Source organism: Agrilus planipennis, unplaced genomic scaffold (genome assembly GCF_000699045.2).
Source record: "Agrilus planipennis isolate EAB-ADULT unplaced genomic scaffold, Apla_2.0 scaffold395, whole genome shotgun sequence".
Classification (NCBI taxonomy): Eukaryota; Metazoa; Arthropoda; class Insecta; order Coleoptera; family Buprestidae; genus Agrilus; species Agrilus planipennis.
The window spans coordinates 36,272-54,693 of NW_020439133.1; the positions used below are offsets into that span (position 1 = coordinate 36,272).

The following is an 18,422-nucleotide window of genomic DNA, read 5'->3' on the forward strand; positions in this document are numbered from 1 at the left end:
AATTACCTACCTATGTAATCAAAATTGGTATCCAAAGATCTTTGTAATGGCAGCAATATCTTCACATTACGTAATTCTTGTAAAGCTTTTAACACCTCTAATAAAGTTTATTAAAATCATCTTACACTAAATTAAAAGATGTGTTTCTCCTTGCAAAACCCGGAATTAGTTTCATACGCGATAATATCACTATGATTTGTAAATATTGTTCTCTTAACTCACATTAATCCACTATATATGTAGTAATATTACACTGTTAATTTACAACAAAATGTATAAAATCTGCCGAACATGCTTTCTGCAAATCATTCAAAGGATTTTGATATCAAATATGAAGACGTGCGCAGGTCCTAGGTTAAATAAATGACCAATGTGACTTTCACATTTACTCTAACCAAGTTGAAAAATACATGCCGCATGACTCACTCTCTCTCTTTCTCGCTTCACTACACCACGTTCACTTTCAAGCACGTCAGATAAAGATAGATGCACTGCTCGTCGAGGAGACTTAATAAAAAATGTAGCAAATAACTCAACTCAGAATAAATAAATATTACATTTTCATACAATATACTTAAAATATACTTGTTTTTAAGGAATCTATAGTTTATCGCATAATTGACGAGCTATATTACTGGAAGGACACGAAATGATGATTATTCTAAAGTCCTCTACTTACTACAATATTTGAGATATGCTGCTTCTTATCTGTCACTTCTGATACTATCAAATGTATGTAAATAGTTAGGTAAAATAATTAATAATCAACTTTAGAGAAACACTTCCATCTCATAATTTCATGATCTAACTCAATTTTAAAATAAATTAGATCATGATGATTAGTACATGACTGTATTGACAGATTGACATTGTTCACTATATCATCATCATCATCATCACCAAAAGGTCGTCAGGAAGCTCCCTTGTCGTAGATTTAAAATTTAAGGACGCAGAAATTTCAAAATTATTAGGCTTATAATGTTCTCTAAAGGACGTGTAAATTATAATGGCAGATGTTACTAAGTTTCAATAGATTCCATTCCTACCCTTACCTAAATAATTTGCAAAAGATCAGAGCCAAAACAAGATTGTTAATCATTTTGTTGATTTGAAACTAACGGCGACGTTTCGCCTCTAGTTAGAAACCTTTGTCAAGTTAGGATTTTACAGTTCAATTGCTTTAATTTCAGAGACTCTCATATGTTTCAAACTAAAACAACTGAACTATGAAGTAAAAACCTGCATTGAAAAGGCCTTCTTACTTTTAGCTACATTAACTGTGAACATTCATTCAATGAGAATAAATTTATTGAATCATTTAAGTTAGGTTTAATGTTGAACTTCGGTTAATGGGTTTGCATATTGTATAAACACACTAGGGATAGTTTCTGCAAAGTTCGTACATTTAATAAAAAGTTTTAAGTGTGATTTATTTGCCGAGAGACCTTACTCTCCCAAACGCAACAGGATTCGGTATACATTGAAGCTTCAGGAAGATAATTAATATTAATGATAAGGCCCTTTTACGTATTACGGTAACCAAGCAATCACAGTGCATTGTACCCATACAAGGTTAATGACTTTCCTGGTTTTGTATCCTTCTCAATTGGTAAAACAAAAAGCGCAAGGAGATGTGGATTTATGTAGTAGATTTTTGGTTTTATAAAGAGATAGTATTAGAAAAAGTAGGAGAACACAGGTTAATAAGAAATAGGCGGGATAGGTTGGTAGGCCACCTTCTCATGCATGAAAGGAAAGGTTAGATTAAATTTCAAAAATTTTCAGGTAAGTACATTTTTTATTCTGTTACTTAACATTTTCATCGAAATTTAATTCGGTTTCGTAATTATTCCCTAAATTGTTAACACATTTAATATTTTCCCAATCGGAATAATTTTCCGAAACATTTTAACATTTACTGATGAAAATGATCTAAATACTTTTAATCTTAGAAGAATTTCATTATTCAGCAAATGTAATTGATTGTATGCGCAGGTTAGATAAAATCAAGTGTTTACTCTCGAACGAAAATTAACCTCGGTGAGGTAATTGCCCTTTCCTAAAGACAAAAGGCTAAGTAAGAAATTTAAAGTCTCAAAGTTAACTAATAAAAACCAAAAAAGTTCTTTAAGTATCTACTCTTGTTTAGTTAATTAAGTTTTGGGCAACTTTCGTTTCGTAAGATGTTGTTGTAGGTACTCAATAATTAGGACTTTGTGGATATGTAAATACTTCTTTAAAACTTTGTTGCTGTATATTAGCATAAAGAGTTATTTATTTCGACAACCTAAAGCAGTGTAAAACAGTGGCGTTACGTGGCGTGATTATTTTAAACAGTCAATTATAAATCCACTTTCCCTTTCTTCTTCTGATTTTAAAGTACAATGTAAAATCAAATCGCGATTTCGGTATTATTTGATATCATCAGCACGCCGTAGGCAGTCTCGATAAGCTACCACCATATACCACATTAAAGGGGTTCATTAAAACAGTGTGCAGAATTCAACGTAGTTGAGACAGCGAATGATAGAACATTCTAAAGTTAGGTGACGATTACATCGACTAATGAAACAATCAAAGTAATTGGGCTACTAGAACAAACAAAATAGCTCAAAAGTCCAACGCCAAAACACGAAACTGTAGTTGTACTGTTGAAGGTTACCTTCTTCAGGGACCGAAGTCCCTGAAGTCCCTGAAAAAGGTAAACTTGTTACCGAAAAGTGCTTCGGACAACTACAGTGTCGTGTTTTGGCGTTGGGGTTTTGAGCTATTCTGTTTGTTCTACAACAACCGCCAAAGTTTTTCCAATCTTCATATTTAATTAGGCTACTTTTGATATCCACAATTTAAAAATCGTCAAGTTTATCAATTATCCATCTTAGTCTTAGTCTCGACCTTGGTCTTGCTTATTCTGTCTTCGTCTTTTCGTCATTCCTAAATACGTCACTAAAAGGAAAGAGGTAAAGGAAATGTATCTGTATTCCTTTATTTCCTCATTATGTACGTAAGCGGGTTAGTTGGGAGGATATATATTGTCATGAAAAGCGTTTTTAGTTCTAAATCCCGCAGGGCGTGAAGAGAAATGGCCGCCATAAATATCAGCCGTTCAGTTTTTCGAGGGTTGATCATTATTTTACGAACAAATTACCACTTTTGTTCACCGTTCATAAATCTCACTGTGTCTTCGCGTTTAAATAGATAAATAAAGCTTTTTATCGACAATAACCGCAGATAATTACCAAATTTTGATGAACGAAATTAGTCTTTGTCTTGATTTTATCAAAAACCAAGATCATGACTTTATCCGCAAAAAAAAGAGCTGACCAATTTAAAAACAACATAGGAACCATCATGAAAATGGTGAAGGTAGGTATAGACCTGAACTATCCCCTATTTTCCAATTCCTTTTTTAAAAAGGACAATTTTTCTTCAAAAACTATTTAAAAAAAGCCCCCCCCTCCGACTTTTTCATGTAATTTTTGTATAATTAGACCATCTTAAGTCATTTCCCGCAAAGGAAACTTCACCTACCTAAAAACAACATAGGAATCATCATGAAAATGATGAAGGTAGGTATAGACCTGAACTATCTCCTATTTTCCAATAACATTTTAAAAAATGGCAATTTTTCTTCAAAAAAATATTTGAAAAAAGGTTCCCCCCGACTTTTTCATGTAAGTTTTTCACAATTAGACCATCTTAAGTCATTTCCCGCAAAGGAAACTTAAGTTTTCGGAAAAATCGTGATACGTACTAATTATTAATGACAACGTGATAGTGTGTGATTGAAATTAGACCAGCTTCAAAAGAATTCACCTACCTACCTATATTCCAGGCTTATGTAGAAGATGCTCACAATTTAACTGAGGGAATGTTCTTATGATATACTAGTTTCTTTTGTAGGTACAGTAATACGTGTTTAAAATATTCTGGTACAGTAAAAATTGACTCCTTTATGAGCCAAACTTACTTAAGTTATTCTAATTTAAATCACGAAACTTAATTTTGAGTTATCACTATTCCAAAAACACTTTCAATGGACGAAACGTAATAAAATAAGATTATTTCGAACAAAATCTGATTTGCAAATGTTTTGTCAGTGATTCTTACCTTGAACTCCTACAAAGCGGGCTTTTTTCACTGAAAAAGAAAAAGGAAATTAGTTTTAATCCAGCATCAAATATTCACACTTAAATCTAATGCTACTAATACTAATAAAGAAATTTGTGAAACTTTTACAAGTGTTCTTTTTCATTTATTTTTTATATCTAACGTATTATTGTTCTAGGTAAATACTTTTTCAGATCAACTTATGCGGTTAAATTCAATGCGTTAATGAATTAATATTTTTTTAATTAACTTTGCCCACTCCAGATAATCTCATATTATTGAGGAAAGAAAAAATTATTGCTACCGTCATTCCCTCGTCGGGAATAGAACCCGCGTCTATGTAATTACGCACCAGTATTCGACGATTAAGCTACGAGGAGTATACAGCAGCATTTTTCCTCGTTAAATTGAGGTTAACTGTAGTGAGTAAAATTAATCCAAAAAAAAATTAATTCCTAATGCATTGTTAAAATTTATTGATCTTAATTATGTTCCTACACGATAATTATCGTGTTGTTATTCAGTAAAACCTAAGTTCAGCTCAGTTCAATTCAATTATTCGGTGACTTTCATCTAAAATTCCTAAATATAGTGTCATCATTACGAAAATTCATCCTAACGTTATGCAAAGCATACCTACTTCGAAGGAAGTAGACGCTTTCAAAGATATGTGCAAAGTTTAACGGATGCAAAATTTCCTCTTTAAACTTTAGAATCTCCATAGTTTGAATCGTTTCCAAATATTCATGAATTTGTACATACGTCTTTGTGACAGAAACATGGAATTTGTCAGCAATAAGCGGCCACGGTTGATTTGAATTATTCATGTTGCTTAGATGTTGATATACAAAATATTCCAACAACCCCCAATTCGAAAAAGCATCTCGAAAGACAACTATATAATGTATTCTAAAAGCGAACCCTCGAACAAGTTTATTGTTTTTTCTATTCTCTGTCGAAAATCAAAAAAACGACGAATCTCTCTCTTGAGAATTGCTCCAGCTAGCTCTAAATAAGTTAGGTTAGGTTACACTTAGGCAGGTAAAATTAGGTTAGTAATGGCCGAAGAAAAATGACACGTGCCCATTTTTATGACTATTTAATGTAACTAATATAAGCCCTGTTGTTCATTTTGTAATGCAAATATGCTAACATTCTGTTAAATACAATCACAGATAAGCTACTTTTAATTTTTGTAGCGTTAATTTACTATAATTGTGAACTAATTTTTGAATTAATTTTACCCTCTAAGATAACCTCAAAGTCATAAGAAAAATTTATTAATACGTTAAATTAACGNTGGCAACATTCTCATATTTTGCTTGTCTGCATCTCTTTCTGTTACACATTAATTTTCTTTATTAGTGTCCGCTGCAATTCCTACCTGACATCTCTTTTCTGTGCTTATGATATTCTGTAGAACTGTCTTCAAAGCCCTTTAAAAATGCTGGCAACATTCTCATATTTTGCTTGTCTGTATCTTTTTCTGTTACACATTAATTTTCTTTATTAGTGTCCGCTGCAATTCCTACCTGACATCTCTTTTCTGTGTTTACGATATTCTGTAGAACTGTCTTCAAAGCCCTTTAAAAATGCTGGCAACATTCTCATATTTTGCTTGTCTGTATCTTTTTCTGTTACACATTAATTGGTGTAATATGTTATTTTTTTTATTAGTGTCCGCTGCAATTCCTACCTGACATCTCTTTTCTGTGCTTATGATATTCTGTAGAACTGTCTTCAAAGCCCTTTAAAAATGCTGGCAACATTCTCATATTTTGCTTGTGTGTATCTCTTTCTGTTACACATTAATTTTCTTTATTAGTGTCCGCTGCAATTCATACCTGACANCAATTTGACCTTATCTGTAGTGGGTAAAATTAACTCAAAAGTTGATTGCATATAATAAAATATCCCTACGTTCGGTTCTTAAGTTGCCACTAGTGTATATGAGCCCAAGGTGTAAGTTCCTTATACATATTATTCATCTTAATAAATATTCGCTCCTTTATCTTACTCAAAGGGATCGCGAAGGTTTCCATTTGGGGAGCCATTGATTAGGAAAAGCACATGTCTAATTAATTTGTTATATGCATAAGTTAGACGTCTAAAATTGATAGAATCATGTTCCCTTTAGTCACATATAGTTGGGACTACCAAAATTGTCAAAATCCGTAATAAATTATCTGAGAGGATGGACGTATCTTCTTTCTTGTTTCCACTTGGGACTGTAGTCATTTGCTGCATTTTTAACACGCCCCTGTTAAGTTACGAAATGCTTCATGAGGAATACAAACAAAATGAAAAGAGATAGCCGAATAATAGTAAGCGGTGCAGCTGTTACAGGTTGCTTAGGTACGCAAAGGTCAGGGTCGGCTTTATAACTGCCTGTTTGGAGTTAAACAAGGGTCTTTATAGCTTAAATTGCTGAGAATGTTGAACTGTCTTCAAAGCCCTTTAAAAATGCTGGCAACATTCTCATATTTTGCTTGTCTGCATCTCTTTCTGTTACACATTAATTTTCTTTATTAGTGTCCGCTGCAATTCCTTCCTGACATCTCTTTTCTGTGCTTATGATATTCTGTAGAACTGTCTTCAAAGCCCTTTAAAAATGCTGGCAACATTCTCATATTTTGCTTGTCTGTATCTTTTTCTGTTACACATTAATTTTCTTTATTAGTGTCCGCTGCAATTCCTACCTGACATCTCTTTTCTGTGTTTACGATATTCTGTAGAACGTCTGTCGCAAGTAAAAATAGACGCTATTTCAGCAGCCGCTCAAGTCTAGTTAGTAAGTTGAAAGAAGAAAGTAAATACAAAAATTATTCCTACACATTCTATTGGATTAAATTAGGGTGAATTAGTTTAAGTTAGATTAAAATGACAAACAGTTTGTATTAGTAGGTTGTTCTGCTTTTCTAGAAATATATACGTAGATTGTCTCGAGATAGGAAGAAGTGGATGAACACTTTGTTGAAAGTTTTATGTTACAGACATTTCAGAATTCAACTTTGCCACTTAAAACGACAGGATATTTAATGTAAGTAATATAAGTTAAGCACAACTGCGGCGGAGTCAAGATTCTCATCTTATTACAAACTTATAAAAGTAATTTGGCATGCCGCTTGCCGGAACCAATTTTCATTGCAATTATTAAACTTCAAACTATAATATTGTAGAACAGCATAGGCTTTTACTGATTGTAATAGGCAAGTGAATTGTCTTCTGAAGGAAAATACAAGGAAAACATCACTAGGCATATGTATTACAAAAATACATATTTTTTAGACAATAAATATAAAATTAGAATCCACTGTAGTTAACTTGAATAGATAATTCCGAGAGTTGAAACAGTGTAATTAATGGACAAAATTATAACGGTAGAATAAATTCAACACAAAACATAATAAATGTATCCATATGTATGTGGATACGTCAGCAACGAGCCACAGTTTATTTCCACTTAATTAAACTCGACCGAAGCATCAACGAGTTAAAATAATTAATGGCGAATAACAGACGCAGGCTCAATAATAAACTGAAATAATCCAATATGTACCTACCGTCATGTCATAATGAACAAACAGGGACAGCGCTTGACCCATCATGGACCTATCGAAAAAACGATTAAGATCCGAAAATTTTCAACAATTTGCGTAGCACCTACCACTAAAATTTCTATTTACTGAACAAATACCAACTAAATATAAAATATGAGGGTTGCTTTTCTACTTCAACCGAGCGGCATGGCCTAGAGGTTTAGACCATTGCTTAGCATTCGGGAGGACGCCGGTTCGATTCCGGGTCCGTCTGTCTTCGCCCAAGTTTTCTGTGGTTTCCTTGGATCACTTAGGCAAATGCTGAGGCAGTAATATTCCACAGGTAATCTTTCATTCTCTTCTGTCTGCATTTCATCCGTCTCATCTTTCTCACCCGAACACCACCCACGCATTCCCACGATTCCTGAAAGCAGGCTGAAGAGGGCCTTCCGCCCTACCTTCCAGCGTAGTCCGGAGGGACTGCCCGCCCACCAGCAATACTGGCTGGTGGGAATGAAACACCCAAAAGAGAAGATTTGTACTTCTACACCTTCTAAGTCAGTAGACCTGTTACTTTTCACCCGATTGAGTTAATTATCTACCGTTTCTGTAGCATGTAGTGATCTATGTTTTTGTGTTACTATTGGAGTTTTAAAAATTCTAAAAAGATTGTTAAAAATGCATACTTAAATCATGTTTCTGTACGGGTGCGAAATGTGAATAGTGGGCGAGACAGAAAAGAAACTAGAAGCGCTTGAGATCTGGTGTTAGGGAAGGATAACGAAAGTAATGCGAAAAAGCTAGAAATTGAAGAAGCAGGAGGCAGAGGACACTTCGGAAATCAGTAAGGAAACGAAGAGATTAGACAGTAGGACATCTTCTGAGATATAAAGGGTTATCTAGGCACATATTAGAAGCTTAAACATGAGTGCAAAGAGGCAAAGAGGACCTAGATTACATTAGAAGTAAGTATTTGTATAAATGAGGTAATTGAATTCGCTTGACGCTTTAGATAACGGACTTGTATTTCTGTTTCGAGATTGAGAGCAATTCCTCCAAGTGTTTTTCGAATATATAACAGGAAATCAACCATCAATGCTTATATATGTGGCTTTAGCTCTAAAAAAAATAAATTTACCTAAGGTTTTCATTAATATTCCCAAAATACACGTAAATATTCCTGACTGATGACAATCTCAACCAAAATACAATTTGCATATTGGGTTAATCTTTTTTTACATACGTGAAATAAAAATAAAGCGCTATAAGTTTTAATTTCACCCTCTGTTGCCAGTGCAACACGCTTTTTATTAACATTTAGTCATTTACAAGAACTACCATTAACATATTTCTATTGCTCTAGCTACAATAAAACTTGTTATATACCCCAAATACAGAATCATTTCAGCAAATGTTTCTCATAAAATTTAAATCAAACGAGCGGCAAACTTCTGGTTTATGTTTTTTTATAGACTGTAAGATAAAACAAATGACATTCAAAACATAAACTGTAGCAGAAAAGTTGGTAAATCTTTCATAAAATTGCCCAACGGACGATATACTTAAACTTTCTTGTAGTTTACACCGAGAATCTTTTTAAATTTGTCATGAAGTACGTCGTATAGAAAATTAAAACAGAAAAGCATTTTAGATGTTTCTGCACTTCAAACTAACGAACATTAATTGCATTTTAAGTTCAGTAATTAAGACTTTAGGTTTTCTAAATGCACAGTTAGATTCAAACACACTCACTTTAGGAGATTAGCAACTCTAACTTCATCAACTTTATTTATTAACTTAAACAGACCACTATAAGGAGTTTATCACATAAGATTAGTAAAGCAACATATCATTTTAGTGATTAAGTAACAAAAGAATAATTAATTATTTCGTATGGTTTATAATTAACCTACCCATTATAAGACAAATAATTGCACTTAACTGTACTCATGGGAAACTAAAAACTAACTGTAAAACGTTAATAAAACGGAACCATCTAAAAATTGCAAAACAACTATTTTCAAAACAAGCTAACTTTTTAATTAAGCTAACCGTATAGCTCTAGAAACATTAATAACAGTTGTTGGTGGCATACATCCTGAACTGCTTTTGTGTAAAATATGAATATGGTAATGTAACGAAGTGGAAATTGTGACTTTACTCGCATCCTTTATCAACAATTTTACAATACCTTCGAGAATGCCACGGCCTCGATGCAACTTGACAAGTTACAATGAGTTTTAAAACTGCTTAAAGTTTACCTCTGTCTTATTTTGCAACTATTAAATAAGAAAATAGTCTTAGCAACACAAGACAACGAAAGCAAGTTGTTGTTTTATGCACTGACGTATTTCACTAAATAGGACAACAATAACTTAAATAGTTTCATCACAAAATAAAAACCATAACAGTTGTTTCGCCAAAGAACTGATGCTAGAGTACTCCAGTACCATTCCCAATAAATTATTGTGATTTTGATCTACCCGTCGGTATATATGTTAGGCCCGAAGACCGAAAACGCTCAGTGGCCGGAAAAAACGGCCACATCGCGTTTTGGCTGCCTTTGAACGTATACAACGCGTTTTGGTTGTTTTTAAACGCTCGCAATGCGTTCTGTTAACTGTTACACAGCCGGAACGCGTTTTGTCAATTGTTGAACGCTCACAACGCGTTCTTAATGTTCGACTTATATTATTTGCCGTACTTATAAAACAAATGAATTTCAATCCATTTTTCAGTTTTTAGGAAACAATTCAATTATCGACAACTATAATTGGATACCAAAGATGGGTTCGGTTTTTCTTCTTTTTCTTCTCTTGCATACTAGTATTTATATTTTACTTTTATTTATTTTCATGCAGGGTAAAACCCTAAGAATAAACTATTAACAGTATTAAAATGTAGCTAATAAAAGTTTCAAAATAAATGTACCTAATTTGATTCAATATATAGCTGCATAATTTACCCATTAAATATAGTGCATTACAAATTGTAAAACATCAAACGTTTTTTTGTGTTTTAGAAATTTTATATGGGTATTCAGATATGCAGTGTGACGTAAATGCAAATTTAACTGAGAAAATGAGAAAGCATAGTGCATGCAATTTTCTAACATTACACTGAAATTAGTTCATAATTCACCCGAGGGTAATGGATAGGGTTGGTATATCTATGCATCACAATGACACTGAATAGCGTTGTTTCATTCATTAATTTTTTTCATTATTAATTAAACAACCAGCTATTAAAATATAGATTAATCAATATATCCTTATTATTTTTGTGAATGTTTAAAAATTAAACACTAACTTGTAAATTTGATCAAATTTTTGTTACATTTGATAATACGTTTCGCCAAACTTTGTTTTCTTCAGTAATAAGTACAATATAAAGAAGCCACAAATACATAATTTGCTTAGTGTAATATCCAAAATTTTTACGCTTAAATCCATTAATAAAGTGATCTCAAAATGGAGTACAAGGGTCCCGGTTCCAACAAAATCTCATCATATCTTATTTAAAAAGGGCGGGGGTCATTGAAAATCTCACATTCACTTTTTAATTACAGGGAGAATTACGTCATAAAAGATTACCAGTCTCCGTTTCTGCCCAACAAAAAAATGGTACTATGTACCCTGATGGACTGGCCTATATTGAGCGCGTCACTGGTCGCATCATCTTGACGGAACAACCGTAAAATATCAAGGAGTTCTGAAAATTTATTGGCGACATTCTAAAATATTGACAAAAATTTTCCTCGTCGTTTTCTAGATCGTCAAATAGATGTTGCAACTGTCAAAGGTTCGGTCTATTTTGATTAATTGGATGAACCCGCAGGCTTCTCTTTGTCTTTTATTTTCTCTAGGCGTCCCATTTTGCCAGAGTACATAGAGCTCACATGGGAGGGCTTATAAAGGAAGCCCCTTCACATCCTACCAAACCTCTCCAAGTGGGAAAAAGGACTCCAAAATGGAAGGACACCTCACGTAATTAATAGAAATTGCTGTAGATTAATGCATCAATCTAGGTCTGGTATAACAGTTCACTAACAAATTGTGAACACTAATAATTAATCACAAAAATTACGTACACCTGACCTTTAACCCATTTTATCGAAAAATTTTCACCCTCTAATGTGTATATATAGAAAATATCTTTGAACTCGTAACTTGTACTGATTATGCACATAAATTGGAGCTATGTTAAAGCTTTAGAATCCGAATAAACGAAGCTACTAACTCCGGGTACACGTGGGGTGTGTATGTACGTGTATTTGTCTCAAACAAACATCCGAAACGTGGAATGCTGAAATAGGATTTCTGTATCGGTGGATTTGTGTTGGGGTAACCTGTTTTAATTAAGGATACTCTTTAGAGAAATGAGGCAAATTGGATTTGTCCGTTTAAAAAAAATTAATTGCTCCCGAACACAAATGGACACAGAGATATTTGCAGAAATAACTACAACGTGTAAACAGAAGAACTTCGCAGCTAAGTCAACCGGTGGCTTTAAATTTTAAAACAATTAATACAAAATGTAACGTTATGACTATTAAATTTTGTTTGACGTGTATAGTTAGTTGCATATACATACCTACACACATTTATTGATGTTTATTATACACTAGTGACCCGCCCCAGCTTCGCACGGGTGCAATGCTGATACTAAATATATTTTTGTTTTGTTTAGATTATTATCGAAAAGGGGAAATCTTCAAAAGATATCTCCTGAACATACTAAATATACTACAGAATGTCTTTATATACAACATTCACAGTTTTTTTTGTCATTAGACAATACAAACCGGCCTCCCGGTCAGTACCGCCGCAACCGCTATGTCCCTGCATTTTAAATCTGTAATATCTTCTAAAATATTCATTTAAATTACATGTACTTAAGTACTTAATTGGATAAGAATTAATGCTGTATTGCCTGCAATCGCTTCGTAAATAAGTCATTATTTCTCATAAAAAGTAAAGGATAAAAATGGTTATTGTGGGTTATCCCTAAGAGATAGACATATACCATCGCGGACTTTTTTGTAGACCCTTTTAAGATGTACAATATTGTAGTACATTATTTTGATCTATCTCGTAGGGTTCAGCCAGCGTTTGCAATGTAAGCGCAAAAAATGTGTTTATTTACGACATCACATTAGAAACCTCTAAAATTATCAGTGTTTCCCTACTATATTATGCATGTATTATACATATAAACCTTCCTCTTGAATCACTCTATCTTTAAAAAAAACCGCATCAAAATCCATAGCGTACTTTTAAAGATTTAAGCATACAAAGGGACAGACAGCGGGAAAGCGACTTTATTTTATACTATGTAGTGATGCGTTACAAAATAATTAAAAAATATTATAAGGTTAAGTGCTATACGCATTATGACCTTAGGTTAAGTTATGGGAAAGTTGTTTTAAGTGTTTTTGCAGCACCGAAAACGGTACTGTCTATTTGTTTTCGTACCCAACATTAAATTCTGTGTTTGTATATTTTATTTGAAATGAACCCTTACTTTCAGTGTTACAGACTTCCGAAAACCGCGGATCCCGAAAACATCAATTCTGAAATCTGATTAACTTCCGTACTACAGCCTAAAGTAGTTTATAATTCGAGTATACAAATCAAATTAGGTACGTTAGCTTAATACCTGCCGCCAACAAAATTTGTAGCTAACATGTAATTCTTCATAAATATGCAAAATCCTTTTCGCTCTTGCTATCAGGGAATATTATATTATCCTATTACCATGCTACGCATATTCGTATCTAGTATTAATTACTGACAATAAACAATATTTTATATACTACCAAAAGAACCTGCCGATATTATAATTTACAACATACGCGATAAATTAACAAATAACACTCAATAGTGTTTCACTCCTGTAAATATCTCATGGTGATATATTTCATGTTTCTGATGTTTAATAGACATAAACTCTATTAAAATCATGTTACAACTGTTTTTACAAAACATTAGATATGGACTTGTCACAACCTTCTTCGTTTATGTAAATTTAAAACAAAAACCCATTTAATGTGACTTTTCTTTTTGAACCTGAATGCATTCACTTTAATAAAATCACTCTCACTATAACCGTTAGTTTTGTTGTAATTATGTGACTCAAATTTTTGTCAGTATCATTTTTTAATACTGTTTAAGTATTCTGTTTGAAATCCTTAATTCGTTTAAGGATAATACACTAATTATGTTATTATTGTTATTAGCTGCTTCAATCTTTCCTTAATAAGTATCTACCTTATTAAAGTAATTGCAGTTTGCTATTAAACTACTTATAATTAAAGCTAATACATATGTATATGTAGTGATCCCGATTATGTATTCAAAGCTCATGTCGTTGTAATTAGTCCTTTCTTTAAAGACGACCAAAAATGATCTCATACTTTACATAAGTAGAATGATCAACGGGGTAAACTGGGCTAGATGATCTACATGATTTCTTTGTTTACTTTTGTGTCACAAAATATATATATATATATATATATTACGTATGTGTAACTATATTAAAGGCTTTTATTTATATATTAATCAATTATTCTATGTATTTCATATATTTTACTGTTAGTGAACTAATAAACAAATACCGAAATCTGAAAGTTTTCCGATTTGTTCAAGAATATTTGAAACTTAAGATCGGAATGAATAAGTTGTAAGTAGCAGACCACTTCCACTAAAGTTTTCACTGTATGTTACCGTCTGATGTTTACTGACAATCTCAGAAAAATATCTTGGGATCTGTCAAATGGGAAATGTCCAAGCAGCATGGCAGTAATAGGTGAAGGAAAATTTTTCATAATCTTAAAATGAAATAATTAAAATGACAAATTATGAACTATAACACTTAAGTACATTGTAATAAACTTTAAAATAAACAAAAAATATAAGCAAGTCTGAAATTTGTGTTAACTGCATCAAGTCGAGATTAAGATATACTCTCCACTCTTTCAATAGAGAACTAAAGAACGAACTACATCTTCTGCAAAATCTTTTGACTGGTAATTTTAACTACAAAACTTCTCTGAACTAAAAATAAGATTAAAATAATTAAATATTAATACCGAAGTACCCAACAACAAACAAGTTTATGTACTTATTGTTAAAGTTGTTGTATTGCAATTTACCTCGCTATGATTCTATTAAATTACTATGAAATTTAATTGTTAGTAAGCTCGTCTAAACCCAGAGTGAGTTTACATCAAAGCAGTTCAATTTATCGACCGAATAATTCACCTTCCGAAGTAGATACATCTACCTTTATGGATATATAGTGATAGAGGGATTTTCTCGGAAAATGTTTAAAATGGTGAAATCGTTTGAAGGTACCTAAGTGCCTGGCGTTTGAGGCGTGCTGGTTGTGTAATGGATTGAACAACAACCGCAAAAAAATGGTGAAAGCAAAACCATTTATTAGTGGATCAACCAGACCACTCGGATCGATCGTGTGTCTCTTCTAATTCTTAAAAGGTGCGATTATACTTTCGTAACAAAGGGTTATTCTCTCTGCCCTTTATAAAAGAAACTTATGAACCAAAATGAATAGAATCGTCAATAAACTGTGTTCTGGGAACGCTGGTTAAGAATCAATACTAGGTACAGTTGGAACCATCAAAATTGGCAAAGTTCGTGAAATTGAACGTATCTTCTATCTTGTTTCCACTTGGTAGCGCAGTCATTTCCAGTGTTTTGAACACGCCCTTGTTATGTTAGGAAATGCTTCATGAGTATACTTCGTTTAGTTTCTCTAGTGATGTGCCCTTTAGTTTGACCGGCGCAAAGTAGAAAAGAACAGCACTAGGCCAGAAAAGGAAGGAGACAACTCTCGGCCAAACTATTAACCGGTGAGAAGCGTATAATCCGTACAGTACTGCGCGGAAAAATTGACCATTTTATCCACTACAATTGTATTGCTCAAATGTGCTGTTATTGGTACCATTTACTACTGAAAATATCAACGAGATGTTTATTTATATTTGAAGACATATTAAAGGCATTAACGCTTGTTTTCGACTCGCACTACTATTCATGATTGAACAAAACTTTTGGCAGGTACTGTATAAAAAAGTATGTTTAATGAACAAGAGTCGAGAGTATAATGAGCTTTTTTCTCCCTACCTACGATTTTGCCAGCGCGCATCCAAGACATTGGAAGGGGCACATCGCTAGAAGTATAGTACAGACTGAGTGAAAAGAGATAACCGAATAATAGTAAGCGGTGCAGTTGTTAGAGGTTGCTGAGGTATGTCTTTAAACAAGCATCAGTGCTTTCCTAAATTCCTTACAACAGTTTACTAAATTACATGAGTTTTTTTAAGTTTTAAATAACTAAATTATGTTTAGCTATTAATAAAACTATAGAATTCGAAAATATTTAAATACCTTTAACTAAGGATATATTTAGGTTTTTAATTGAGCACAGGAAAGTAAGTATTAGACGACGTCGTCATTCGTGTTAATGTTTAATTCTACGTTAATTTTACTTTTGAATAACTTTTTAGGCTAAAGCTTATAGCCTAATAAGATTAATGGATTACGTACGTTACAATTTTATAGACAAGGTTATTACAAAGCATTACCTGTGTTCGGTTCTTTCGCCCTTAAATACCTAACTTCCTTCCAAGAAGGAAATGAAAGACACAATATATATAAATTTGATTTTTTGAAGTGAAAGCAATGATCCCAAAGGCCAGAAAGGACTTCTAATAGAAATTAATAAATATACAGGTATTAATGAAGGTACTTTTTTAAGAATTTTGATGCAATTGTATTGCTCGTTGAACTACTACAGTATTTAGTAGTTAGTATTCTAAGTTTGAACCGGACAAGTCAAACATTTGCAAAATATCCACGTTCCGTCGGCCGTCTCAGGAGGCTTCCTGAAGGATCACATAACAAAGACGAAACGGCGTTTTGTGTCTGTAATAGGATTACACCAGTTATGCTCGGTTAGGTATGGAATAATGCAATTACAATATCACCGTTTAGGAATTCGAATTTTGAGAAGTTAAGTTAAGATTGTATTCATTTAACTTGCGATTAAGGATTGAATTGGATCCTGTGTACAACTGTATGGATTTTTATCGAGCGGTTTGTATTAGATATGTAGTTACAAGATCAACAATTATTAATCTCTCTTTAGTCTCTTTTATTATAAAATAGAAGAAAAAGGGTTTTTTTTGTTTTATAGAAATAATAATTTTCGTTTGAAATGAAAAGATAAACCTTCAAAGTAGCTCTAAAAAATTAAGAAAATATAAAATCCAAATTAAGTTAACCATAGCTTATAGGGAGTAAAAATCCCGAAACATAAGAATAGATTCTAGATTCATTTCGATGTCTTTTTTATTTAAAATTAGTAAATAATACTTTTTCTAAAGTGGCTTGAAAATGTATGATGGAAACCGAAGATAATTCGAAAAATTTTAGCGATACATCTGTGATACATCGTGTGGTATTGGCATTACATAAACTTCCCAGAGCATTTTACCTGGGAATAAGAAATCTAAATATAACATGACAACTTTTAACACACACGGTATGTACTTACCTACATAATTGATTAAAAATAAAATGTGAAAAAGAATAGCGGTAGACTAGAAAACCGGAAATTTTGTTGCAAATGCGTTTCAAGTTTCAAGCTAAAATTTATACAGAACATTTTACGAATGAATTTTCCTGCGCTGGTTTTTATTTTGTCACAGCATCCAGAGTGCGACATTTGCAACAGAACTTCAAAGACATATTTTATTGCAGTTGTTCTGTGCCTCGGAGGCTTTAAACGATTTTCCACAACGCTGCTCGACGGCGCCCACAGCGACAACGCCATCCCGACGCAGCATTTCGTATGCACAATTCACATTGCTTCTCGCTTTTTATTAGGTCAAGTCCATTATGTACTCACCAAGTGCCTACTTTAAATGAATTCGAAACCGAAAAAGGGCCCATCAGGTCCTGCCTCCCGATTACCATTTTTCAACGAACCGCATTGTGCATCACAAACGTGTAGAACAATCTAAAAATTCTTTAAAGGGTAATTTAAACGGGGCCTTAATTAACCTACATTTTGAATTTTTGTAATTTTTGTTTTGTACTGAGCAAACTTAACAAAAAGGATAACCAAAATCCGTCTTGTTCACTACTGCATGAAGACCAAGAGTTATTTTGCAAGAGGAAAACGAAAACTTGATCTATCAGATGAAGTTAATGTAAGTGACAACGTTCGAAGAAACAAAAACAAGAACAAATTGAAATTGTTGAACTGATCGTAAAACTCTAAGCTTTCTAGTAACAGAGCTTATGTAAACTTCCAAAAGCAGTCTGTTTTTATAAGCCTAGTTTACGGTACATCTGCGACAGTGTCTTTGTAAACAACCCCACAAAAATTACAATATTTTTCGACTCATTAAAAGAAATATAACTTGTTCCTTTTTTATTTTTATTGCCATGTAAACGTTGCGCTTCTACGTGAGACAGGCAGAAGGAGAATCAAGTGAGTAGAACTTATTTTCCTGTAACCCTTAAAACGTTTTCATTCAATATTACTTTACATTTGAATATTGTTCGTATACCTAACTCACACCATCAAAAATAAGATAAAACAAGGCTTTTACTAAAGACACAAATATGTGTATAGAACATTTTGAAACAATATGTGTAAAAAAGAAGTCGAGACAGTTTTACTAATGGTATTGCTTCAAACTTTTCTAATATGAGAACTTAAACTAACCAGTTGACCGAAATTCTT

The 18,422-nt window shown here is 32.9% G+C and overlaps 1 protein-coding gene across 1 annotated transcript in view; it reads right to left on the reverse strand.

Annotated features, from left to right (window-relative positions):
- LOC108743074 (protein unc-13 homolog A-like) overlaps positions 1–18,422 on the reverse strand; it is a gene marked incomplete at its 3' end in the record, with an annotated part of 50,873 nt that overhangs the window by 12,848 nt on the left and 19,603 nt on the right. The window contains exon 2 of the mRNA XM_025977766.1: positions 4,111–4,140. Coding sequence (XP_025833551.1) covers positions 4,111–4,140 — 30 coding nt within the window. The remainder of the gene's footprint in view (positions 1–4,110; positions 4,141–18,422) is intronic.